The sequence below is a fragment of the Notamacropus eugenii genome, chromosome 1, assembly GCF_028372415.1.
Source record: "Notamacropus eugenii isolate mMacEug1 chromosome 1, mMacEug1.pri_v2, whole genome shotgun sequence".
Classification (NCBI taxonomy): domain Eukaryota; kingdom Metazoa; phylum Chordata; class Mammalia; order Diprotodontia; family Macropodidae; genus Notamacropus; species Notamacropus eugenii.
This window is the reverse complement of record NC_092872.1, coordinates 192734930-192762084: the sequence shown is the minus strand read 5'-3', so window position 1 is coordinate 192762084 and position 27155 is coordinate 192734930. Positions and strand designations below refer to the sequence as shown.

The 27155-nt window shown below is 38.0% G+C and overlaps 1 protein-coding gene across 7 annotated transcripts in view; it reads right to left on the bottom strand.

Annotated features, from left to right (window-relative positions):
• Window positions 1-9872: 9872 nt before the first annotated feature.
• TDRD1 (tudor domain containing 1) overlaps window positions 9873-27155 on the bottom strand; it is a 73291-nt gene continuing 56008 nt past the window's right edge. For all 7 annotated transcript variants that reach the window (XM_072623113.1, XM_072623145.1, XM_072623130.1 and 4 more), the window contains 7 exons: window positions 15873-15992; window positions 14761-14874; window positions 13661-13828; window positions 12304-12531; window positions 12074-12111; window positions 11903-11990; window positions 9873-10074 (listed from right to left, as the gene is read on the bottom strand). In XM_072623113.1, the coding sequence (XP_072479214.1) occupies window positions 10067-10074; window positions 11903-11990; window positions 12074-12111; window positions 12304-12531; window positions 13661-13828; window positions 14761-14874; window positions 15873-15992 (764 nt within the window). In that variant the 3' untranslated portion in view covers window positions 9873-10066. The remainder of the gene's footprint in view (window positions 10075-11902; window positions 11991-12073; window positions 12112-12303; window positions 12532-13660; window positions 13829-14760; window positions 14875-15872; window positions 15993-27155) is intronic.

Here is a 27155-nt window from a genome sequence, read left to right as displayed (position 1 = left end):
ACAGACCCCCTTTGCAGAATATGTTGTTTTTCAATGCATGAAACACGCAACATTACAAAGGAAACCAAAAGGATGCTGTAATTTTTTTTCTGCTTCTAAATTCACAGCTCCTCCTGAAATCTATGAGATACATGAAATCCAGATTGAGAACATCTGACAAATATATTCTTTATCAAGTGGCTAGCCAGTTTTTTGAATCGTATTTGTTAAATCTTTCTTCAGTTTTTAGTCTGTTTATAAAAAACTATAACTATATACACATACCTAAGTTTTCAAAAAATTTAAATTTATAAAAAACTGATCTTTTATGTAGGTTTTTTTTCATTTTTCATTACACTTTATTTCTCTACTAGATAGTTTTGATAACTGTTCTGTAATGTTTTAGTGTGGTGATGAAAGACTATCTTAATGTTTTTTCCTTCAGCATGTCCCTTGATATTCTTTGTCCATTTGCTTTTCTACCTACAATTCACTGATTTTATCCTGTTCTATAAAGAAATCCCTTTATAATTTGATTGTTTCAAAAACCAACAGGGAGATGAGGCTTGTGATTTCAATGACATATAGAACTGTAAAAACTGCCTTGATGAAGGCAGATCAGTACCTATTTGCAATTTATGATCTCAGTGAGTTGTCTGGGCTAGTTTAATTAAATGTTAAATGACTTGGCAAAGCCATTATATGCCAGGCTCTGTCAGAAGTACAACTTTAACTCAGGTTTTCTGACTCCTCAGGTCAATTTTCTATATGCCACGCCTATTGTATGAAACATGTAGTTAATTTTGGAAATACCCTATTCTATTAATCTGATTTCATCCATAAATATTGACTGCCCCCTTCAATCACTTAATTCTTCCATTTTTTTTTTAAGGGCATGTGTATTTTAAGTGGGTTAATTCCCCTATATTTGGCCATTACTATAAATTGTTTTTAACTGTGTTTTCTTGATCCATACTGATACTAAATAAGAATTCTTATAAGTTAATCTTCCAACCTGTAACCTTGACGCATTTTTATTTGGTTGAAACATTAGCTAGATAAAATATAATATCATCTGAAAATATTTCAACCTCTAAATTTCTGGTATTAATCCTTCTAATATCTTTTCCCTGTTTCATTACAATTCCTTATATTGCCAAAAACTAACACCCAGTAAAAGCAGTCAGTATATATCCTTATTTTGTATATTTAACGTGCAAACTTTTTTCAGTGCTTCTCCACAGTAATACAAACTTTTGAAGTTTATACACACTAAAGCACAGATTTATAAACTGAGGTCTGTGGACTTGTAGATTTTTTAAAAAATATTTTAACAAAATTTGTTTCCTCTGTAATCTTACGTATTCTATGTACTTAAAAACATTAAATCTGACAAGAGATCTACAGGCTTCACCAGCCAAAGGCATCCATGACACCAAAAAGGTTAAGAACAAGTTCATTAAAGCTTTACTAATAATGCAAAAATTAAAAGACTACAGAATAGTTGGTTCTACTTTTGACTGCCTTTTCACATGTGTGACTCTGAGCAAGTAACAATGTCTCTGGACTTTACTTTCCATATCTGGAAAATAAAGGGGTTGGATCCAGGGGTGGGAAACCCGTGGTCTTTTCACTCAGTCTGAGTTTTACAAAACAAATTCTTTTATTGAAGGGATTTGTTCTGTGAAGTTCAGATTCAGTCAAAGGGCCTCCCTTGAGGGCCTAGAGTGCCACATGGGGAGGTTCCCCACCTCTGGTCTTACTGTCCCTTCCTGTTCTAACACCTTAAAATTCTTCCATGTTCAGAAGAATGGAATATTATAATTACTCTGAGGTAAGAATGAAAAACACTGGCAAAGGGAGGGAGTGGGGAAGAAAAAGAGTCCCAAAAGTACAGTAAATTCAAGTACATTTAAAACAAACCAAAAGATGAAAGTCTGAACAAAAAAGTTATTGGCAAGAGGATGGGGATCCAAGAGATGAAAGGACAGGAAGCCATGCACTAAAGGAAAAAGAAAGGGCCTGGTTCCGTCACTTTAATCAATAAACAACCCTATGGAGAAAAGACTGCAGAATGAAGAGTGAAGAAAAGAGAGGACAACGTGCTGCCTTCCAGACAGAAAGTTCAAGATGCAGTAGGCTGAAAGCTGTCAACAGAATGAGTTTTACAAAATTTATTTTAATTGAATTAAATTTATATATATCATCTATTTTGTTCTTGCAGTTATGTTTATGTGTGTAATATGCATTCACATAGATATTCATACACATATATGATACACATATATTTTGCATAAAACAATACTAAAAATTAAATATACTGTAAACTTCTAAGGGGAATGAATTTTTGTTTTTTTAAAATTTTTTAAAAATTAATTTATTTAACTTTTAACATTCATTTTCACAAAATTTTGGGTTCCAAATTTTCTCCCCATTTGTCCCCTCCCCCCACCCCTAAACACTCAGCATTCTGATTGCCCCTATCACCAATCTGCCCTCTCTTCTATCATCCCTCCCTTCCCTTGTCCCCATCTTCTCTTTTGTCCTGTAGGGCCAGGTAACTTTCTATATCCTGTATTTCTTATTTCCTAGTAGCAAGAACAGTACTCGAGAGTTCTTCCTAACTTTGAGTTCCAACTTCTCTTCACCCCTCCCCACCCATTCCCTTAGGGAAGGCAAGCAATTCAATATAGGCCATATCTTGCTATGGTATCGGCATAGCACACCAAGAGGAACAAGTCTTATGCCTGACCAGCAGGCTGCTCGTCCTCCTGTGGAGCTCGCGAGTAAAAGAATGAGGTGGGAGAGTGGGTCATGAAGCAAGTCCGATTTATTCAAGTAAGCACTCTGATTATATAGTCTCTGCCAGCCAGTCCAATGAACCATGGTAACACACACAAAGAAACCTGAAACTACAGTAATGAACACAAGCTGGAACTATAGTAACAAACACAAATCAGGGGTGGGGCCGTCCCTTCCAGCGCCATCTTGTTCACCCTTCCCTGCACCAGACTCAGTTTACCTGATGTCCATCAATGTGGCGTCCCAGATGATGTGGCGGTCAGCGCCCCTTACAATATCTGTGTAGTTTTGCAAATGACTTCCCTAATAGTTGTGTTGTGTAAGGCTAACTATATTTCCCTCCATCCTATCCTGCCCCCCATTGCTTCTATTCTCTTTTTTGATCCTGTCCCTCCCCAAGAGTGTTGATTTCAACTTGCTCCCTCCTCCCATTGCCTTCCCTTCCACCATCCCCCCCACCCTGCTTATCCCCTTCTCCCCCACTTTCCTGTATTGTAAGATAGGTTTTCATTCCAAAATGAGTGTGCATTTTATTCCTTCCTTTAGTGAATGGGATGAGAGTAAACTTCATGTTTTTCTCTCACCTCCCCTCTTTTTCCCTCCACTAAAAAGTCTTTTACCTGCCTCTTTTATGAGACATAATTTGCCCCATTCCATTTCTCCCTTTCTCCTTCCAATATATTTCTCTCTCACCCCTTAATTTCATTTTTTAAAGATATGATCCCATCCTATTCCATTCACACTGTGCTCTCTGTCTCTGTATGTGTATGTAATCCCACCAACTACCCAGATAGTGAAAAGTTTCAAGGGTTACAAATATTCTTTCCATGTAGGAATGTAAACAGTTCATCTTTAGTAAAGTCCCTTATGACTTCTCTTTGCTGTTTACCTTTTCATGCTTCTCTTCATTCTTGTGTTTGAAAGTCAAATTTTCTTTTCAGCTCTGGTCTTTTCATCAAGAACATTTGAAAGTCCCCAATTTCATTGAAAGACCATTTTTTCCCCTGAAGTATTATACTCAGTTTTGCTGGGTAGGTGATTCTTGGTTTTAGTCCTAGTTCCTTTGACTTCTGGAATATCATATTCCACATCCTTCGATCCCTTAATGTAGAAGCTGCTAGATCTTGTGTTAACCTGATTGTATTTCCACAATAATTGAATTGTTTCTTTCTAGCTGCTTACAATATGTTCTCCTTGACCAGGAAACTCTGGAATTTGGCCACAATGTTCCTAGGAGTTTCTCTTTTTGGATCTCCTTCAGGTGGTGATCAGTGGATTCCCTGAATACTTATTTTGCCCTCTGGTTCTACAATATCAGGGCAGTTTTCCTTGATAACTAAATGAAAGATGATTTTTTTGATCATGGCTTTCAGGTAGTCCCATAATTTTTAAATTGTCTCTCCTGGATCTATTTTCCAGGTTAGTTGTTTTTCCAATGAGATATTTCACATTATCTTCCATTTTTTCATTCTTTTGGTTTTGTTTTGTGATTTCTTGGTTTCTCATAAAGTCATTAGCCTCCGTCTGTTCCATTCTAATTTTGAAAGAACTATTTTCTTCAGTGAGCTTTTGGACCTCCTTTTCCATTTGGCTAATTCTGCTTTTGAAAGCATTCTTCTCCTCATTGGCTTTTTGAATCTCTTTTGCCAATTGAGTTAGCCTATTTTTCAAGGTCTTATTTTCTTCAGCATTTATTTGGGTCTCCTTTAGCAGGGTGTTTACTTGTTTTTCACACTTTGCTTGCATGTCACTCATTTCTCTTCCCAGTTTTTCCTTCACCTCTGTAACCTGATTTTCCAAATCCTTTTTGAGCTCTTCCATGGCCTAAGCCCATTGAGTGGGCTGGGATACAGAAGCCTTGACTGCTGTGTCTTTCCCTGATGGTAAGCATTGTTCTTCCTCATCAGAAAGGAAGGGAGGAAATGCCTGTTCACCAAGAAAGTAACCTTCTATAGTCTTATTTTTTTCCCCTTTTCTAGGCATTTTCCCAGCCAGTGACTTGACTTCTGAATATTCTCTTCACACCCACTTCACCTCCAGATCCTCCCAGCCAGAGCTTGGGGTCTGAGATTCAAATACTGCTTCTCAGCCTCAGGGCTTTTGGCGGGGGGCAGGGCTGCTATTCAGTGTGAGATTAAGTTCAGCTGCTCAGGTGGGGCAGGGCCGCCTCACAGGCTCAGGTGGGGCAGGGCCACCTCACAGGCTCAGTTCCTTCAGGGGGTTTATGCAGAGACCTTCAACAGTGGATCCCGGCTCCTGCGTGCTTGGGGAGTCCCGGTCTGCTGCCACCTCCGCTGCTGCCTCCCAAGGGGGCCTGAGTTATGGAGGCACCCCACTCCCCTCTCGACCTGCCAAAGAGACCCTCTCACTGACCCTTGTCACCTGTGGGTGGGGGGACCTGCGCGGCCGCTGGAGATTCCATTCCCTGAAGCGTGCTCGGATCCGCTCCTTTTGGCGCCACACCGCCAAGGAATGGTTGGGCTCTGCTCTGGGTCCGGGGCGTGAGGGACCTTTTGTGAGAGGTTTTCAGGTTCTCTGGAGCAGAAATCTCCTTTACTCCGTTGTTCTGTGGCTTCTGCTGCTCCAGAATTCACCGGAAGTTCTTTTTTTTACAGATATTTTATGGGCAGTGGGGTTGGAACTGGCGTATGTGCGTCTTTCTACTCCGCCATCTTGGCTCCGCCCCCAAGGTGTTATTCTCTTCAGTATTTTTTTGGGTCTCCTTTAGCAAGGTGTTGACCTGCTTTTCATGCTTTTCTTGCATCTCTCTCATTTCTCTTCCCAGTTTTTCCTCCACCTCTCTAACTTGATTTTCAAAATCCTTTTTGAGCTCTTCCATGGCCTGAGCCCACTGAATCTTAATTATGGATGTTTGGGATACAGAAGCCTTGACTTTTACGTCTTTCCCTGATGGTAAGCATTGTTCTTCCTCATTAAAAAGGATGGGAGGAGATATCTGTTCACCAAGAAAGTAGCCTTCTATGGTCTTATTTTTTTTCCCTTTTCTAGGCATTTTCCCAGCCAGTGACTTGACTTCTGAGTGTCCTCTCCACACCCAACTCACCTCCAGATCTGCCCAGCCAGCCCTTGGGGTCTGAAATTCAAATGCTGCTCCCTAGCCTCAGGGCTTTCGGCAGGGGGGGAGGGCAGGGCTGCTATTCAGTGTGAGATTAAGTTTAGGTGCTCAGGTAGGGGCAGGGCCACCACGCAGGGCGCAGTTCCCTCAGGGGGTTTATGCGGAGACCTTCAACAATGGATCTGAGCTCCTGCCAGCCCCGCCCCCAGCCCTGTCTGGAGCTGCCTCCCCTGCTGCCTCCCGAGGGGGCCCGAGCCACGGGGACACCCCACTCCCTTCTCGGCGAGCCAAACAGACTCTCCCACAGACCCCCAGTACCTGTGGGCAGAGGGACCCGTGCGGCCGCCAGACATTCTGTCCCCAGAGCCTGCTTGGATTGGCTCCTCCCAGTGTCCCATGGCCAAGGCAGGGCTGGGCTCCGCTCTGGGTCCGGGGCGCAATGGACCCTTCCAGTCAGTTTCTCAGGTCTCTCTGGAATAGATATCTCCTCTACTCCGTTTCTCTGTGGCCTGCTCCAGAACTTGTTGGGAGTTCTTCTTTACAGGTATTTTATGGGCTGTGGGTTCAGAGCTAGCATATGTGTATCTTTCTACTCTGCCATCTTGGCTCCTCCCCCATAAAATTTTATTCTTAATAGAGCCTAACATCAAACAGGGGCAACTAGGTAGCTCAATGGGTGGTATGCTAGGTCTGGAGTCAGGAAGACCTAAATTCAAATCTAGCTGTGTGACCTTGGGCAAGTCATTTAACCTGTCTACCTAGGAGGTAACTGGGTGGCTCAATGGATAAAGCAGTGGACCTGGAGTCAGGAGGACTTGAGTTCAAATCTAGCCAAGAACACTTATAGCCATATGACAACCTCTGCTTGCCTTAATCCACTGAAGAAGGAAAGGGCAAACCGTTTTAGCATCTTTGCCAAGAAAACCCCATGGACAGTATGATCTATGGGTTCACAAAGAATCATACACAGCTGAACGAATGAACAAAAATATCAAAAACAGGCACAAATTCAAATCCTGATTTCTGATGCTGACAGGTTTGTTATAGAAATCATGGCAACCATAAAAATAAGCAATAAGTGAAAGAGCAAATTCTATCATAAAGGAAACAACCAGCAGCAACAAATTAGCAATCAATTTGGAATTTCTTGTTGTTTCTGGTACCTTTTAATAAAGATATTAATTATCATTTTGTTGGCTGAGTATCATGCTAGACTGGTCACTATAATAAGAGCAAGCATTTATATAGCACTTTGAAGTTTACAAAGTGCTTTACATGCTCTCTCACATAAAATGGATCTACGGTCTCCTTTTTAAGATAGGGATTCTTAACCATTTTTTGTGTCATGGACCTCTTTGGGAAGTCTGATAAAACATAAGGACTCATTCTCAGAATAATGTTTTTAAACAATTCAAAGAAATGCGAGATTTCAGTTAGAGGTTAGTGAAAATAAGGATGTAATTTTTTTCCTGTTCAAATTCACGGATCCCCGGAAATCTATCCACTGACCCCAGGTTAAGAACCCCTGCTATCTGGGCTCTAAAATCTAAGTTATTGTAAATAGATTTCATTCCTTCAGTTATTCAAAGACACCTCATCTAGCTATAACTTAATGAGGTATGGTGAGATGTTTCTTGCCCTCAAAGACACTAAATTCTTGATTAACTGTGACCTTTTCTGATGCCTGTGACATAAGTAAAAAGTAGCTTACTCTTTTCATTAAATGGTGGCAAAAAGATAATGCAATGCCTGAGGTCACACTGCTATACAGACAAAAAATATTTTATAAAGCTGTCTGTCCCTTGATCCAGCACTCAGTTATTAGCATCAACTACATTTGTAAACCCATGCTAAGCATATTAGGTGTTCTCCATGTAAGAAGGAGGTATACACACTATTCTGACCACCTGAATGTGGTTGGTAAAAGATCTGTTCAACACAAAATATAGAAGAGCAAACCAGAAAATTAGTAGATCATTTAATGATACTAAGTTTCTTTTTAAATTAACAAAAACTATCATCAATATCAAGGAGTAAAAAAACAAAATTATGATCAATAGGCACTAGTTACTTACACAGGAATTTACTGCAACAACATTGTGAATTCAATAGACCTTGAAACACAAGCATGTAGAACAAGTATAAAAGTAAGGAGGAGGGACAAATTTGCCTATCACTTGTCAGTCTTCTTAAAAATTCTTCACAGAGAAATGAATACTAAGACCAAAAGTGATCTTTTACAGAAAATTCAAACCAAAACTCTACTGGTAAAGGTCAACAGTCATTTCAATAAATAACGATTATAACAATGCAGCTAGATAATAAGAGATAACCACACTTCACTTATTTCAAGCACTTATTTCTATACAACTAAATTCCAGTACAACACAGTAAGATGTGCACTCCTTTGAAGTGTGACATAATGGCCATGATCTGACCTGTATTTGAAATAACTCCTATTTTTTGCTATTAATAAATGTGATGCCAACCTACTTCAAAGTTAACTTTTTAAAAATTTTTAAGATATTTTCTCCCTGTGATTTGGACTCCCTGGAGAAAAAGAAGCAGATGAAGTCAGAACTATATTCTTTAGCTTTTTATGTAAATAAGTCAGCTTTTTATATACTGTTAAGTACAAAAGGAAGAGACAAAAACCTTCTGGGTGAAGAAACTATATATAAAGTAAAATCTTTTTAAGCTCCCACAGCATTTTTTTAAGTAGAAAGATTTCTAATTTACTAAAACTTTTACATATTACATGTTTGTTGCCCTGTCTTGTACAAGAAACCCAAGTTTGAGATTCCATGTTTTCAATTGCTTTCGTATCTTTCATATGCTTCAGGAAATATTTTTAGCTGAAATTTGCATGAATAGTAAACACAATAGAGTAAAAACATTGTTTTCAAGCTATTTTCAAATAAAAAAAGGAAATTAAAAATATTGATACATGGTAGTTCTATAAGTAGGACAGGATGAGTATGTTTGGAGAGGAGAGATAAGAACAACTAGACAAAATCGCAGAATTTTAACATTTGGTAGAAGAGAAAAATAATGTTTGCCTAAGAAAAAGAATAATATTCAATGCATAGTAAGAGTCAAAGAATAATGGTAATAAAAGGAGGGAAGTCTCTATGTCCCAAATTTGAATATATTTTACTATGAATTCATGACTTGAACTTTTCCAAAATTATAACAAGGTATAAAAAGAAAATACAAAGTACTATTCTAGAAACTGAGGTGGCATTGGAAGAATATGAATTTAGGACACCATTAATATGCCTTTGTTTTCATGGAAACTTTTTCAATCCTTTCAACTGGGCTGTTTTGAAAAAATTTATACTATTATCAGGACAACTGCTTTTCTGTTTCAAAGCTAAATGCTATTTTGAGTAAAATTCTACTTACCACTGATGGAATGCTACAGGTTTGAAAAAAGAGAAAAATGATGGGAAAGGTGCTTTATGCCAATACCACTGAAAAATAGGTCATTTTAGAGCTGGACAGAAAGAGATGGGGATAGAAACAGATAGTGGTGCTGGTGAGGGGGGAGCAGATATTGTATGCTTCTATGCTCTGGGAGGAAAAAACACAAGTAAGCATTTTACCATATAGAGAGGAAAAAAAGGAGGGTGGCTGATGTGAGCTGTATCAAAAGCAAGTAGTATAAAAAAAGGAGAGGTAAGGGAAAGAAGAATCCAGAATACCAGGACTATTTTCTCTCCTAAATGTGTCTAGACTCTACTGCTTAATTCCACTATGTCCTATTGCTAGCCATTTTTATTTCCCATTTTAAAGTGTTTGTTTCTTGTAGTGACTACATTTCTGATAAAACAGAAAATCAGCAGCCTTTGTGTATGCATTATATAACAAGCTCACGTATTACGGTTCTCAAATTATTCATTTTTCCTCCATATTTTGAGCATAAATAAGCATACCTGAACAGAAATCAGTTTTGTCTAAGTGAAGCAGCTTATATCATTTGGCAGATCTTCCATGCAGTTAGAAAACAATTCCATTACACCATCACTACGGCTTTATATTTGATATACTATAGAAGTTTCCACTTTTCCACATGATTAAACAAAAGAAAATACATTTTATATCGGTATGTATATTCACAGTCATAGTTCCACCAGTTCTGAGAGATGACAGCCAGGTTGCAGTACCATTTGTGTCCTAATCACCACAGCACTCTCTTGTTTTGGTCAATTATTTGACTAAAAAGGTTGAAACAAAAATGAAATATTTATAGAAGTTATTCTCAATGGAAGTGCACATTATCAGTGAAATCTTTTATCACCCTCCCCCCCAAAATGCAGAACGCACTGTGACACAAACTCACAAATGGTTAGAGAACATTCACAATATATTTAAACCCATCAGTCATGCTTGCTGAAGGTGTGCTCTGGAAGGCTGAAAAAAAGAATGCACGTGTGTTGGAGCAAGCAAGGCAGCATCTCTCATAACACAGACCTTGGTTTCATGTCCTGACATTCATCTCTTCTAAAAGTTACTCTAACACTGCATCCGGTGTGCAGGAGAAGTCCTAGAGCATTCACTGAATAAGGAAGGGCATTCTCCACTCCCATGCTGAGTCATGGCACAGAAGTGGCCTGGATTCTCGACAGCTAGGTAAGCAGAGTGCCAGCTCTGGCAGGTCCTACAACCGAGCTGGAAAGGCTCCCAGGCCAGGCCCTGCGACACAGTGTCATCACCACGAGGCCCAGCCTAGCTAAGTTCTGGAAGGCTCATCATCAGAAAACCAGCCACCAGGGGATGCGCGTTTTGGCCCCAGCAAGTCATGAAACCATCTACTAAGCATGGGGGAGTTGAGCGATGAAATCACAGATCTTTCGGTGTACTGAAGAACAGTGTTCCATGACACACATCTCTTGTTCATCTACCAGTCCTGTCAAAAGGCTGCCTTTAGAGGGATCAGCAGAACTGAAAATACACACCATTTTCCACCTAAATAGATGGTTTTTAAAACCCATCCTCCCAACACCCCTGTGAGATAAGCACATTTTACAGATGAGAAGACTGAGGCACAGCAAAGTTCAATGACTTGCTTAAGTTTTACTGTGATTTAGTGGCAAAACAGTTATGTTCTTACCATCCATGTTCATATGGATCAACAGTATTGTTCTTGAAGTTGGCTTTGATTTTTAATATGTATCTGAGTTACAAGTATCTAAACAAAGGACAAATTTTACAACTCTACAGAAGTCAATATGTATTTTTTAAAGATGGAAAACCCTTAATTAAATTAAATCTGTGATCCTATGATCTTAAAGTAAAAATATCCAAAAAATCCTAAAATACTATTTATCTTTCATTATTCATCTACTAGATTGGTTTAGAATCTGGATAGTTTCCCTGAAAAAAAATAAAACAAAGAAAGCCAGAAAACAAAAATGATGGGGAAACTCCTACCACACTACTCAACTAACATTTGTTGAGTGCCTAGATATGCAGATTTATTGTAAGCCTGAGTCAATGAAGCCACAAATAGATTTGTTTTGATAGGAAATACATGCTACCTGTATGCTTTTTAACTCCCACTATAAAATACCCATATGTATGTATATATATATATATATACACACATATGTATATATATATATACACACACACACACACATATATGTATAAACATCTATGCAAAACTGTCTCTCAACAAGTGAACTAAAATGAGATTGCACTTTAAAATCTGCATGTATAGGCCTTTGACTTAACTATATTCAAAAGTAAGGTGTACATTTCAAAAATTAATTATTTATAAAAACTAAGTTATAATTAAATAAGTAAATTCTATTTACTACAATACTAATTTCTCTTGCATAGGATTTTCATCAGCAGTAGTAAATTCTAATAGGTATCACTATAAAAATTAAGATAACCTGAAACCAGATTGTAGGTAATAAGGTTTTAGAATAAAGTTATTCCAAAATGTTATTCAGTAAGATACATTCAAACAACACAATTCACTATGATTTTACCCAGCAGGTACAAAAAATAAATCACATGTCATTTAACATACTTAACTTTTTAGCAACTTTTTCATTTCAGTAAATTTATCTTGATTTGTTGGGTTATTTAAAAGGAAGAGTAGTATCTGTTCATGTTTTTCCACCTATGGGTATAAAAGACAAAATTATGTTCACTATTACTCAAAACTTACAAAATTCTTTTTCACTTTAATGGGGTTTAACTTACTTGTTTCCTTAACTCTATACAGCAACAATTAGTCTGTCCTGTAAGGAAATACAAGAGACTATTAGCAAACCAATAAAATGTGCTATGATAACAAAAATAAAATACTCTGAACACAAATACATCTTCCACTTCAACTATTTCTACATTAAAAAAAGTTCTGAGATGTATCCAACTGAATTTTACTAACAAATCAATCTAAAAATACAATATGAAGTTTGGGGGAAAATTACCTTTATTGAAAACACTTTGAGTTTTACTTGTGATGTGCTTTGCCAGACCTTCCATCACTAGCTCGTTAGCTATATTAATAATACCATTTTCAGAATGTTTTTCAACAGACACTGCATGGACATTCTTAATGACTCCTTTTACTGAAACCATGACATTTTGATTCAGCATGAGTTTTTTTAATTGTTCTATTACTAATGGAGACCATCCCCCATCCAATTCCATTATTCCTGGAAAAAAAAATTAGTTATAATAATTAGGTGACAAAAATGACAGTATTTCTACATTCTCTTATTCTGCGAAGCATAATCTTGATTACAAAAGTGATGAAATTTGGGTAATTTTCTGAATCTACTGATGATGATCAAAATAAATCGACATTTTCACCTGGGTTTATAAAACTGCCTCCATGTACTATTATCCTAGGAAAGAGAATTTTAACAATAAATTTGGCTCCTCTCAAAAAAAATATGTAGTATGAATCAGTCTAATTTTATATAGCTGGATCTATAACTGGGATGTAAAAAAAAAATACTGGTCTTCACTTGTGTGCATTAAATAAAAAACCTTATTAATCTCATTCGAATGTTCACTGACAAGTTGTTGGGATCGGAAGTTCAAATCCGTGTGGACGGTCTCGGGCGGGTAAAAGTGGGACTTCTAAATCTTAGAGTCTTACGAGGCCCTCCATGAACAGCGGGGATTCGAGAAGGTCAGACTGAGCTAGCTCGGCTAGCTCGGGTATTTCCGCCTCTCCCCGGGAGATATGTGATGGGTGGAGTCTCCCTGCCCTCGAGGTCGTCCTGGATCTGGGCACACTATTGTTATCTAACAGCACGGTATTCAGATGCAAACTGTGTGGCTGAAGGTTAAGTAGAATTGAGGAAGCCTGCAAGCTCTCTTAGCACGTGAGGAGCCAAGAGGACAGTAGGCTCCGCTTCTCTTCTCTCTCCCCTCCCCCTCTCTCCCTGCTTGTACTTCTACTTCCAATCCCTTAAGATCTTAGCCTCCTTAGGAAATCTCCCCCTCTTCCTCCTAAGGAAGACCCCCCTGCACTTGTAACCGAGACCCTGAAATAAAGCTCAACCCTTGTTCGACTCTGGAACGTCCTTTCTCTCATATGAGCATCCGGTTTTGGCCAACTGAAGACCTCAGAGGTGAGGTAAGAAGACTCGGGTAGCCCACACAGGCCTCTAGGCCTGGCAACAAGTCAAGTACATTATTAAGCAGAGGTAGGTACATACTGTACGTAACATTAACACTTACCTGGAAGATTAGAAGAACATCAGTTCTAACATGTCAACAGTATGGGACAAACTTAAAAAATTTGCATTTGGAAAATAACTATTATAACCTTACCTTCAAATGAGCACTTAATTATTTGAAAAGGAAGTTCCAGGAAGCTGGTGGTAATCGGCTGAACCCGACAAAAAGGCAAAGTTTCAATGTTTCCATAGTCAGCATAGAGCACTTTTACCTCAGATTCTGAGACCTTCAGGATGATAGCACGGTACCAGTAATTGTCACCTGAAAGATGAAACCTCAGATAAGAAATTACATTTAATATTCTCATCCCTTGAAAGCTGGCCAGTAATAATTTTAAATCACTCAAAAATTTTCTATCCACACATATGAAGAAAGAAAAAGTGCTACATATTTCCTTACTCTTAACTTGCCATACTGAAATGGTTTCATCCTCTGTAATGTTACCAAATCTGTAGCCTGCTATGGCAGACAATTAGCCAATCAATATGTTTCTCTACAAATATGTCTATAGGTCAGAAGTTTAAAGATTACACTTTCATTTTATTCCAAACTGTTTATTTTTAAAAAAACAAATTTAAGCATAACAAATTTATGCATAACAATTATGGGCTTCTATCATTATTAAACTACTAGGGTTTTGGGTTTTTTTTAAATCAGCATTTTATACATAACACAAAATAAAGTCAACAAAGCAACACTGTAACTTAGAATGCACTATCCACTTATTAAAAAAACAAGCATCGTTTTGAGACACTCAGCACATTTGCTCATGTAAGTATGACTATTTGGATTTGTTTCCATTGCCCACTGTATGACATGGAACATCATTCATTGTTTACATGCACATAACTTCATATACAAATATGACACTTCTCATCTACCACAAGCAGGGCATGGACAAACTGTATTTCTAGACGTGTTGATGGGTTTGTACAAATCACCTTATGTTCTTGCCCAACTTCCAACTGCGACCAAGGGCACAGGTTTCTGCAACAGCTAGCCACAAAACAGGTAAATAAACTTTTCCAAACACTAGAACCATGACCCTGGCCTTGTTAACACTCTACTAAACAACCTAGCTATAAGTGGATGGACACAGAGCCCCTTACCTTCAGAAGCTTAGCACTTAAAATATTTCAAATATCTACTTACATATAAAAAGAAACATACTGCTTTGACGGAAAGATCCTTACTTGTAAATCTGGCACAGCACACATCTCCAATTCTTGGCTTAAAGATTACTCTATTTTTCTGAGAGTTGCAATGTTCTGTTAAGTTAACTGTCATCAAATTTAATTTTTCTTGGTCTGTTTAGAATATATAAAAAGTTATTCTGTGGGCAGTTTGAGCTTGTACACACTACATCTTAATTAAGTCTAACGAATAGCAAGTTAATCTTTCATTTCAAGTATATTTAAACACATACATATATGTATATATGTATACACACACACGTCTGTGTGTATGGATGTTGTCCTCTGTAGTTTTTTTTAAGATAATCATTGTTATTTCGACTTCTGTTACCTGCAGGAATGTCAGAATTCTTGGTCTCCAGATTTTTTGGTACAGTTCTCTATACATAGTTAACATCAATATTCATTAAAAAGATGAAGTCAGGTACAAAGCAGATTTTAGCTTTCAACATGCTTCTAAACTTAAATTATTAAAAAAAAATAAGACCTTATTTGAGGCCTATTTTATAACATTTTAAAAGTAACTCCATACAACTTAGATTTCTCTAACTACCGTTGATAATTTGTTACCTCATAATCAAATACTCAAGTCTTCCAAACATAAATTTTCCATGCAAAAAGCAGAAAGGTATGAGTAGTAGTAAAATTTGAAACACCTAGATACAGTAAAAAACCTTGATTAATCAGGATTTTAAGGCAAATATCTTTTGATTAATCAGAAAATCCTTTTCCATTTCAACCCTCACTGCTGAAAATATTTTTGAGATAAGAACCTGCCTTTCTTATTAGCACACTGAACATAATTTAAAGTTTCATTGATGAACTGGGCTTTCTAAACATTATTGCTACATAATAGCATAAATATACTGCACAGAAATAAAGTTAATATGTTGACCCAGACAAAGCCACAAGAGTTTGTTTTGCTCTATTTTGTAAACTAAACTACTAACAGGCAAATGACAGGCAAATTTTTCTCCTAAAAATTCAGAGCACAGTAAACTTTTAAGTAAGGAAAACAAAATAACTCAGGTTTCTGTGTGTGTATGTGCATGCGTGCGTGTGTATTTCAGCAAACTTTCAGAAATACAAGGCATCAAAATTTAGTTTCTTACCTCTAGACTCAATTGGTAATGCATAAAACAGGCTTGGGCTTATTATCTCTAGTATGCAAGCTGGTACAATTTCATCAACTAGAAATTCTATTGTCTTCCACTGCTCAGGAAAAGAGGTAGCTAATAGGATACAAAATGTAGTTCTTGCATTAAATCTATACAAAATGGGAATAAGAATGCAATTTATCAAAGTGCAATTATTAAATACTTAACAGCAAACATTTTGGTAAGTACTGAGGATACAAAGAAAAAAGACCAAAACAGACTCTGCCCTTAAGGAGTTATGTCCTAATAGGGGAGACAACATTTACTTTAGAAGCTACATGAATACTATCTGCCTCTAAATTGAGAGATGAAGATTGAAGCATCTTTGCTTCCTTGGGACAGGGGGAGTCATGATGAATGCTGGAATTTATTTTGCCTGATTATACATATTTTTAATGGGTTTTGCTTTTGTCTTCTGAATAGGTAGGGAAGGGAGAGAAAAGAGGGAAAGAATTTGAAACTGAAAATTAAAGAAAACTAAAAATAGTATATGGAAGATATATATATATGTGTGTGTGTGTGTGTGTATATATATATATATATATATATATATATATATATATATATATATATATATATATATATATATATATATATATATATATATATCTCAAAGGCAATAGCAAACAGAGTGGGCCAGGAGACTTTTTGCAAGAAAAAAAAAAGAAAACTGAGTCTTGAAGAAAGTCGGGGGGGGGGGTTAACTAGTGCAAAGGCATGCATATGGAAGACAGAGCATCCTATGTGAGAAACAGCAAGTACAGCAGAATGGCTGGAATGTAGAATTTCTGGAGATGAGACAGAGAGGGAAGGGTTGGAAGGAGGGAAAGAAGGGATAATGAGTTCGTTAGATCCCTACATGAAGTCCAGTCAAAATATCCAAGGGGCCCTTCTCCTTGCCAAGGCAAACTCCTCTACATTGAATAAGGGATTCCATTCCATTCCTCTAAAAGATCTATCACCCTCTATCACCCCCATTGTCTCACATATCTTTAATCTCTTCCAGTCTCCTGTATTTTTCCTTATGGCTTACAGACACATCTATCCTTAAAAAAATCCTTACTGGATTCATCCATCTCCAGAAGTTATCATTCTCTACCTCTCCTGTTTTATGGCTACACTCCTTTACAAATCCATGTACAATCAATGTTTCCTATTCCTTTTCTCTCATTCTCTTAACTCTTTGCCGTCTGGCTTCTGAACTTTCCAATCATCTGCAACTTTTTCCTCCAAGGTTAGCAATGAATTATTAATTGTAAAATCTAATGGCCTTTTCTCCATCCTTATTCTTCTTGACCTCTATGCAACTGTGACCCTGTCCATCTCCTTCATTTATATGACACTCTATTCTGTCAGCCCTAATCTATCTCTTGACCTTCAGTATCACATCTCTAATTGCTCACTAGGTATCACAAACTGTATGTCCCAGGGACATCTTAAACCCAACATGTCCAAAACTGAATATATTGTCTTTTCCCCAAGATTTCCTTCATCCTAAACTTTCCTATAACTGTCAAAGGTGCCACTAGCCTCATGATCACCTAAGCTTCAACCCATCCTCAACTCCTTTTTCTCTCACCCACTATGTCCAATCAGTTGCCATGTCCTGTTGTTTCTAGCTCTGTAACAAGTCTTGTAATACACCCTCTTTCTGCCTCTGACACTTCCACCAGCTTGGTGAAGACCCTCATCATCTCATGCCTGGAGAAGTACAAGTCTTTGGGTTGATCTCCCTGTCTCAAGTCTCCTGACTCCAGGTGATCCTCCACTCAACTGTAAAACTGATGTTCCTAAAGCACAAATCTGACTGTTCCCTCTTCACTTCCATTTAATAAACTCTAGTGGCTCCCTACTGCCTCTATGAATAAATATACAATCTTCTATTGGGCTTTTAAAGCCCCCCCCCCAACCCAAGCTCTTTCCACCTTTCCAACCTTCTTACATGTTACTCCCACCCCTCTGACATTATATGATCCAATACCACTAGTCTCTTTGCTTTCCTTCATATGTGACATCAATCCATTTCCCAACTTTAGGCATTTTCACTGGCTATCCTTGAAGTTGGAATGCTCTCTCTGTTCATTTCTGCCTTCTAGCTTCCCTGGCTAAATTCTTACCTAAGAATAAGAACACTTTCTTAGTCCTTAATTTTAGTGCCTTTGCTCTGAGATCATCTCCAATATATTCTTTACATATCCCATTTATACATAGTTGTTTGTGTGCTGTCTCCCCTATCAGACTGTGAGTTCTTTGAGAACAAGGGTTGTTTTGTTTTTTAACTTTTCTTTGTATCCCAGTGCTTAGCTCAATGCCTGGATCATAGTAGGTGCTTAATAAATGTTTACTGACTGATTGGAGGGAGGGATATATAGATCTGGCATGATGACTGAACCCACAGGAACTGATGAGATAATCAAATGAGAATATATAAAGAGAAGGCCTAGGAAAGGGACTTCAGTGAAGACCCACACCTAGTGAGGATGACATGAGTGAAAATGTAGCAAGTAAGAAGAATGACAAGTGGTCAGATAGGCATAGGAGGAGAACTAAAAAAGCTTTGTGTCACAAAAATCCAGAAAGGAGAAATGATCAACATTATAAAATGCTGTCAAGAAGGATGAGATTTTTAGAAGACCATAAGGTTTGGTAATTAAGAAGAGTTCATTGGTAACTCTGAAGAAAGTAGTTTCAGATGAGTGGGAGATCAGAAACCATATCGCATACACTTGAGAAGTGAATAAGAGAAGTAGTGATGGAACTCACTACTTCTAACAGATGGCTTTTTTAATGTCTGCTGAAAAATGAAAGGGATAAGAGAGGATTATCTTGTGAGGATAGTAAAGTCCAGTAAGCATAAAAAATTCATTATTCAAATACCATGAGAATCATACAGTTTTTAGTTCATGATTCTGAAGGCTTGTGTTACCATTACAAATACCAATTACCACTGTTTGGTACTGTAAAAGAAAAAAGTTCTGTTTAAGCATTTTAGTCTTCTATATAAACAGAAATTTACCATATTAGTATTTGTTAGTCCTGTCCACAGCATGAAAAATAGATTGTATCTGGTACCTTCAAGCTTCTGGCCCTTTATACAATGAAAATTTTAATTCAGTTTAAAATATTTTGGTCTTTCAAAAATAGAATTTAGGAAATTCATTAGGAATAAAAGTAAGAGGTTAACTCCATAATTCAATGCCACGTTTTGGCGAACAGGTGACTCTAGGTTCCAAGACACAACCAGACACATTCTTTTATGCTGAAAAGGCACTGAGTTTTGTCTCAATGATGGACTATTTCTACTATAATTAAAATCTACTGCAACCCTCTCTAACTGCTGATGCATGCCTCCCATTCACCAACCCTCCACTGCACCTTGTATCTTTCTTTTCCATATATGCATGTCTGCCCCATTAGATTATGAGCTCCATGAGGATAGGAGTAGTTTCACTCTTATCTTTCTATTCTCAGCACCCAGCACAGTGTTTTGTAGACAGTCATAATGAGAGAGCAAATATTAAGAGAAATAAGAGTGTAAGAGACTAAGTAAGAAAAAGTAAGAGACACGCACATGCTAGGAGCCTCTTCCACAGAACTATAGAAGTGGGCAGCTTTATAATCTTATAACGCCCATGAAGAAGATAAACATGATGTATTTTTTTTAAAGGAACCAACCACAGGCAAAGTCCCCCAGTACCAAGCAATTGGCATACCTAGAAGTTCCAAAGTATAGCCTGAGAAGAATGAAGTAGAGATAATGCCTCAAAAGAAAAGTATAAAAGGGAAGAAATAACACAGTTGGACTACTATCCATTTTTTCTCCAAATTCTTGTGCTTTTCCATCAGGCCCAAGAGATGTGTCCTCTATAGCAGGAGTGTCAAACACAAATAGAAATGGACTCCTGTGGGTTATATGTTGACTCAGAAAAACCACAAATTAACATTATGTTGCACTGTATTTTTACTTATTTTGATGAACATTTTTCAACTATATCTTGATGTGGTTCAGAGTTTGACACCACTGCTCTGGAGAATTTGAACAGTACACCTTGGGTCATCACAGGCAGTGATGGCTCCTCATTAGGACAAGTCAAATACAGGACTTATATTCTTTCAGAGACATACTAGTCTGTGTCATTATTTCTATGCTTTCCATTCTGTTTATATGGAAAACCAAAATGCTGTAGAGCTATGGTACAGATCTCAAAAGTGACAGTGATTTCCCTTTTCACCTTAGTGGAGGCAGTGATTATGAGTAGGCAGATGCTGTTAATAAGACTATTTGAAAACAAGGTGGTAACCTTGGTGGAATGACTACACTGGGGATGAAGTCAAGCATTTATTAGCTGCCTATTGACTGGAAAGAACTAGAGTGTGTGTGTGTGTGTGTGTGTGTGTGTGTGTGTGTGTCCCTGTGTGTCTGTGTGTGTGTGTCTCTGTGTGCGTGTGTCTCTGTGTGCCTGTGTGTGTGTAACCAACAATCATTAACCATCACAAGCATCTTAAAACACAAAAAATAGGAAAGAGAACCATAAAAGAAATTATGATCTGTTCACACATACAATGGTTTACTCAGACACATGCACACACACACAAAGGAAGTAGAAATAATACCTCAGAAGAAAAATATAAAAGGACAGTAATAGCACAGTTAGATTGTACTCCTTTCTCCAAATGCTTATACTTTTTCCATCAAGCCCAGGAGGCACATGTGTATGTGTATGTATGTGTGTGTGTTTTGAGTGTGTGCATGCGCATGCATGTGTGTATACACACAGAGATCTATAGATACTGATATGTAAACTTAGGCAAGTATTAACAAATTCCTTCTGTACCTTCTCCTTCCCTCCATACAACTTTTTTGAAATCATGCCTGACAGTATCATTTTTGAGATAACAAAGAGAGGAAAGCAAATGGGATCCAAACAGTTTGTTTAGGCTAGAGAATGCCAACTCAGGGCATAAGCCAAGCAGGACAAGTTAGGAGACCTCACTCCATTCAACAACCTCTAACAATCAACAGTCAATAGTAAGTATGGGGAAAAGGGACTGAAAGGGATTAACACCAGGAAGACTGAAAGGAAAGGTCAATATTTTCAACATTTGTCTTCATCATTCAAATCCTGAAGGGTTCTCTAAAAAGACTTGAACAAGGAACTCACTTAGCCAACCTACGTTTTTAAAAGTCATGTCAGAAGCCAGAAGTAAGAAGATGATTACAAAAGATTCCTACTAGAATGTTAGTGTTGTGACAGCTTAGAATGAACTGAGGCCAGTGAGGGAAGTTAAGAACAATACAAAGAGATGCTTTTCGAAGCTCCACTGAGGGCAAAAGAAGGAACAGGACTGCTGATGGGGTGGAAGGGATGATGACTAATGAAGAAAACTTACTTAGTTTCTTTTTTCTAACAAGAAAGATCTTTGGCCTGGAAAGAACAGAATAAAAATGACTAATAGAGAATCAGTGTCCAAGGAAAACAGGGAGATAATAATAAAACACTTAACTGCTCCTGATGAATTTAAGTCCCTATCATCGATATCTACATCTTACGGTATTGAAAGAACTAGAGAATTACAATATTAACCTAAAATGGCCATTATAGCCACTAGAGAGGAAACAGAGGCAGCATCTTTGTTGAACCATGTTGGTGATCATGGAGATCATGGAGAAGGGAAGAGATCTGTGAGATTGGAGAAGGGCAAATGTCCTGATCATCAAAAAAGCATAATGGAATGGACTCTACAATCTAAAGCCAATGATTCTGGAATACATCACTAAATAGGCCTCCCTTACTACTGCAGGGGGCAGCACCATCTTCCCAGTTCTGTCGGTGTGAAACTTGGGTGTCATCCTTGACTCCTCACGACCTCTCACCCTCATATCCAATCTGTGGCACAGACCCATCATTTCACCCTTGCAGCATCTCTTGAACGTGAGATTCAAATCCGTTCTCTCTCTCCTGATATTTCCACAACTCTGGGGCAAGCCCTCAACATCTCATGCCTAGATTACTGAAATAGTTTGCTGGTAGGTCTGCCTGCCTCAAATTTGTCCTTACCCCAATCCATCCTCCATTCAGACACCAAAGTGATTTTCCCAAAATGCAAGTCTGATGAAGTCACTCCTTCTTCTCACTCAATAAACTCCAATGGATCCCTATCTCTAGGATCAAATACAAATTCCTCTGTTTAGTATTTGAAGTGCTTTGTAACCTAGTCTCTTCTACCTTTCTTAAACCTTACTCTCCAGCACTAGTCTTTGATCCAGTGACACTGGCCTCCTGGCTGTTCCATAAACAAGATACTTCATCTCTTGGTTCTGGGCATTTTCTCTTGCTGTCTCCCATCCCTGGGACATTCTCTCCCTCCTCACTTTTGCCTACTGATTTGCCTACCTTCCTTTAATTCTCAGGTAAAATCCTCTTTTCTATAGAGTTGTTCCCAACAGCTCTTCATCTCAGTCCTTCCCTCTTTAATCATTTCCAATTCATCCTGTAAACACTTTGTCTATATTTATTTGCATGATGTCTTCCTCATTAGAGGAAGCTCTTTAAGGTAAGGAATTATTTCTTGCTTCTTTTGTATTCTCAATACTTAGTACGGTGCCTGGCACATAGTAGGTACTTATCAAATACTCATCAAACTGACCAAGCAATTAGTGATCATGCAAACAGTGAAGCAGTGATCCTAAGTCAGCTTGTCTTCATCAAGCACAGGCAGTGCCAAACTAAATCTGGTTTTGTTTTTTTTTTAAACAAGATTATGAGATAAAGTAGAATGCTGTAAACACTGTTTATCTAGATTTTAGCAAAGCTCTGGATAAAAGTTTTCTCACTTTGTTCTTGTCCAATAGGTGAAGAGATGCAGACTAGATAACGCAAATAGATGGATTCAAAAAATTAAAAAAGATCCAAGAAGAGTTGTTAATGGTTCACTTTGGAAGAAGGTCTTAGGAAATCAGTGACTGGTCTTGTGCTGTTTAACATTTTAAAATGTATCTTGGACAAGGGTATATCTATCATGTTTATCACATCTACAGGTGATCCAAAACTACTAAAGAGAGCTAACCCATAATGGGCTGAACAGTGGGATCAAAAACACTTTTTGACAAGCTAGAAGATTGGGATCAATTAAGGTGAAAATCAGTAAATCCAAATAAAAATATTATAATTAAGATTTTTAAAAAATTAACATCACAAATACAAATCAGGAGAAGCATGGTTTGACAGAAGTTCATCCAGAAAAAGATCTGGGAATTTCAGTTGTCATCAAGTTCAATATGTGTCAAACATTCTGACATGGCTGCTAAGAAAACTATTATCTTTGACTGTAGTAAGAGAGACATGATATGCTGGAATAAGTGTTAGCCTCACTGTATCCTATTCAGATATGTCCATATCTACAGGGTTATTTTTAGTTCTGGGCACATTTTTAAAAGGACATTAATACGCTAGGGAGGATCCAGAAAAAGAGAACTGAAATAGTGAAAGGTTACAAGTTCATCAAATATCAAGATTAACTGAGGGAACTGGGGATTGTTTAGCCTTGGGATGACAAGATCTGGGTGAGGGGAATAAAGGCACCAACTTTAAATATTTGAAAAGATATTGGGATACTTCAGCTTGGCCCCAGAGGGCTGATTTAACCAGAACAATAGGTATAAATCGAAAAGAGGCAAATTTAGATTTGTGGTAAGGAAAAACTTCCTAACATCCTGAGTCCTGATAGGGAAATCTAAGAAAAAGCCAGGGTGAGCTATTTTTCCAGCCCACAGTGTGAGAGAGGGGGATTTGTGGGCTCTAGATATAGGGCACACAGCTCTCCAGAGCCCAGGGGAAAGACTGTGCAACACAGAAAGAGGAGGTCCCAGACCCATCACGATAGGCTATAGTGACAAACACCACTTACTCCTCAGTTTCAAATTATAGGTCAAGGGTGGACCTGTACCTATGGGTGGTATTCTGAAGTAGAAAGTGGTAGCAGCCCCTAGGAAATAGGCTGAAAGAGGAACAAGCTCAGAAGCAAGTAGGAGAGGTGAGGATCAAGACCCCAGGAGCAGAGTGGAATCTCTTTCAGCTTTTAGCCCAATCTGAAGCCTGAAGGTGAAAAAGCAGCGCAAGAATCCCAGACCCAAGGGGAGGTTGCAGTTCTGTCACTCTGAACCAGTAGAGTTTCCTAGCTAGTTAACAATTCAACATCAGTTTACTTACTGTTGCTGAGACCCAAACTCAGGTTAGGAACTTGCAGAACTTAGACAAGGGGTTATCAATTAAACTTTTCTTTGGATCAAACCACTCTGGACATACTGAAAGCTTGCAGGTCCTCAGTATGAGTTGTCGTGTCATCAAGAATCATACAACGTTCAATACCCCAAAAAGCAGCTATAGGACTAATCCTGGCCTTCCCTGTGGAAGTATGCAGAGCCCGACACTAACATAAAGTACACTAGAAAAATGAGCAAACAAAAAAAAAAAAGAATCCCATCATAAAAAGCTACTACGGTATCAGGGATGCTCAAGACACAAACGTGGAAGAAGAGAATGACTCCACTTAAACCCCCCACCCCAAACAGTGTAGGCACAAACTCAGAAGAGATGAAACAAGAGCTGAAGTGAGAGAACACTGTGGAAGAAGGAGTGCTATGTAAAGGTAAATGAACGTTACTGGTGCTGTGAACAGTAATCAAAGGAAGGATTTCAGAGAAACTTGGGAAGACTTATGTAAGCTGATGCAGAGGAAACTGAACAATACAAAATACCTGATACAGTGATAACAACATGAAAAGCACACTCCTATGAAAGCCTCAGGGATTCTGATCAGTATAAGGACCAATCACAATTCCAAAGACAAATGATGAAACACGCTGCCAACTTTCTGAGAGAGGACTAAATACAGCACAGAATAAGACTTTTTTTTTTTTTTGATATGACCAACATGGGCATTTGTTTTGCTTCACTATACAGAGTTGTAATAGGGATTTTCCTTTCTTTCTCAATGCAAGCTGAGAAGGTGATTAGAGTAAGAATGCAGATTTGTGCTTTTTGAAAAAAATGAAATACAATTTAAAAGGTACTGTTTGAAAAAAAGGACAATGTAGGGGTAAATGCTATTTTGAGGGTTTTCAAAAGGGAGAGAGAGAAAGAATGGCAAAGGGAATATATTGGTGAATAAAGGAGGAAAAGTGGAAATTGATATTCTTCATAATTGGGATGCATAAGAAAAAGAAATTTATGAATTGGAAAAACGAGGATCGAACAGACGCACAGACTTGGGTATAGAAAATACACTGACAGGGAACATGTCAGGAAAGGCATGGAAGGTGTTCAGAGGGAGACTGATGCCAGGGATGGAAGAGTTAGAGGCAAAACAAATATCCTGATCCCAAAGGGAGAATAGAATTAAAAGGAAGAGGAAAAAGCAAAGAACTGGAAATTAAGAGGATGCCAATCAATTAAGGAACAGCTAAATAAGCTGTGGAATATGAATGTAATGGAACATTACTGCCCTGTAAGGAACCTGAGAAACCTGGGCAGACTTGTTCGATCTGACGCTGAGTGAAGTGAGCAGAACCAGGAGAACAATGTATAAAAGTACAAAAACATTTATTTTGGAAGGCTAAAAGAATCTGATCAAACAATGCCCAACACGATGTCTCCAGAGGGCCCATGCTGAAGCATGTTATGCAACTTGTGACAGAGGGAATGTACACAGTGCAGAAAAATCCTATTTTTTCAAACATAATCAAGATACGGATTTGTTTTGCTTGGCTATGCTTATTTGTTACAAGGTGCTTTTTTCCATTTTTAATAATGGAGGGGAGAGGATTACCAAAAGTGATGAAGAAAAAAAAAAATAGAACCATTGAAATAGTTTTAAAATGCTAGAGAAAAATGGAATGAAGTTCAGAAGAAAACACATACAAACAAGAGAGTTTTGAAAATAATGAACTGAATTCATTACACAAATTTTTTAAAAAGCAGCATGAAGTAGAGAGCCACAGTTTTTATATGCAATCTTTTTTGTGCTTTGTTGTGAATATGAAAATGTTGATTTTTTTTGTGTGTGTTTAAGTTCAGTATAAAAAATGAAAGAAATGAGGAAAAGTGGTGAAATTAAAGTTAAGATGATAACTTTTCTACATTGGCTATGAAGGGGATATATATAATATTTAAGTTTGAGAGGAGTAAGTCAAATAAGAGTTTCTTACAGATGGGGGAGACCCAGTCTCATCTGGCAGTGTAGCAGGAGCCAGCACACAAGGAGATATTGAAATTTAGACAGGAAGAAAAGGCTCACCATCTTCCACAAGAGACAGGAGTGGTAGGGATCAAGGACTGATTAAATACCTACTATGTGTCAGACACTGTGCATGCCAAGACAAAAAGGAAATATCTAACTGTCCAGCCCTAAACTCTCTTTTCATCTCTCAGTATTACTCCTCCAGCTGCTCAATGGACATCTCAAAATGGATGTCCCTCAGACATTTTAATATCTTTCCCTGCAAACTGTCCCCTTTCCCAACTTGCTACTACAGTTAAGGGAACCACAATCCTCATAGTCACCCAGGCTTGCAATCTAGGGTCATCCTTGACTCCTCACTCTTTCTCATCTTTCCGTATCCAATCAGTTGCCAAATATTGTTGTTTTAACCTTAGCGACGTCAATCTGACATTGCCACCACCATAGTGCAAGTCTGAATGCCCTCATACCAGGACGATTTCAAGAGCCTTCTGGGTAGTCTCCTGGAATCAAGTGCCTCCCCACTCTAGCCCATCTTCTACTCCTCCTAAAGCACAGGTCTGACCCTATCATTTGCCTACTCAATAAACTCTGGGTTCTCTATTATACCTTCTAAGATCAAATGTAAAATCCTCATCTTTTAAAGTCCTCCAAAATTTGGCTCCTTCCTACCTTTACAGTCTTTTTATACCTTACTCCCTCCTCTGCATATTTTGGAATCTAGTGATACTAGCCTTAATATTCCTTAATGTTCTTCACACAAGGCATTTCATCTCCCAATTTTACATTTTCAATAATGTTGCCCAGGCCTGGAACTCTCTCTCCTTGTGTCCACTTCCTGGCTTCCTTCAAGTCCAGCTACACTTCCATCTTCTGCAAGAAGCCTTTCCTGACAACCCCTTAATGTTAGTGCCTTCCCTCTGGAATTATGTCCAATTTATCCTATATATAGGATATATATATCCTTCTTTGTACATGTTGTTCACATGTTTTCTCCCC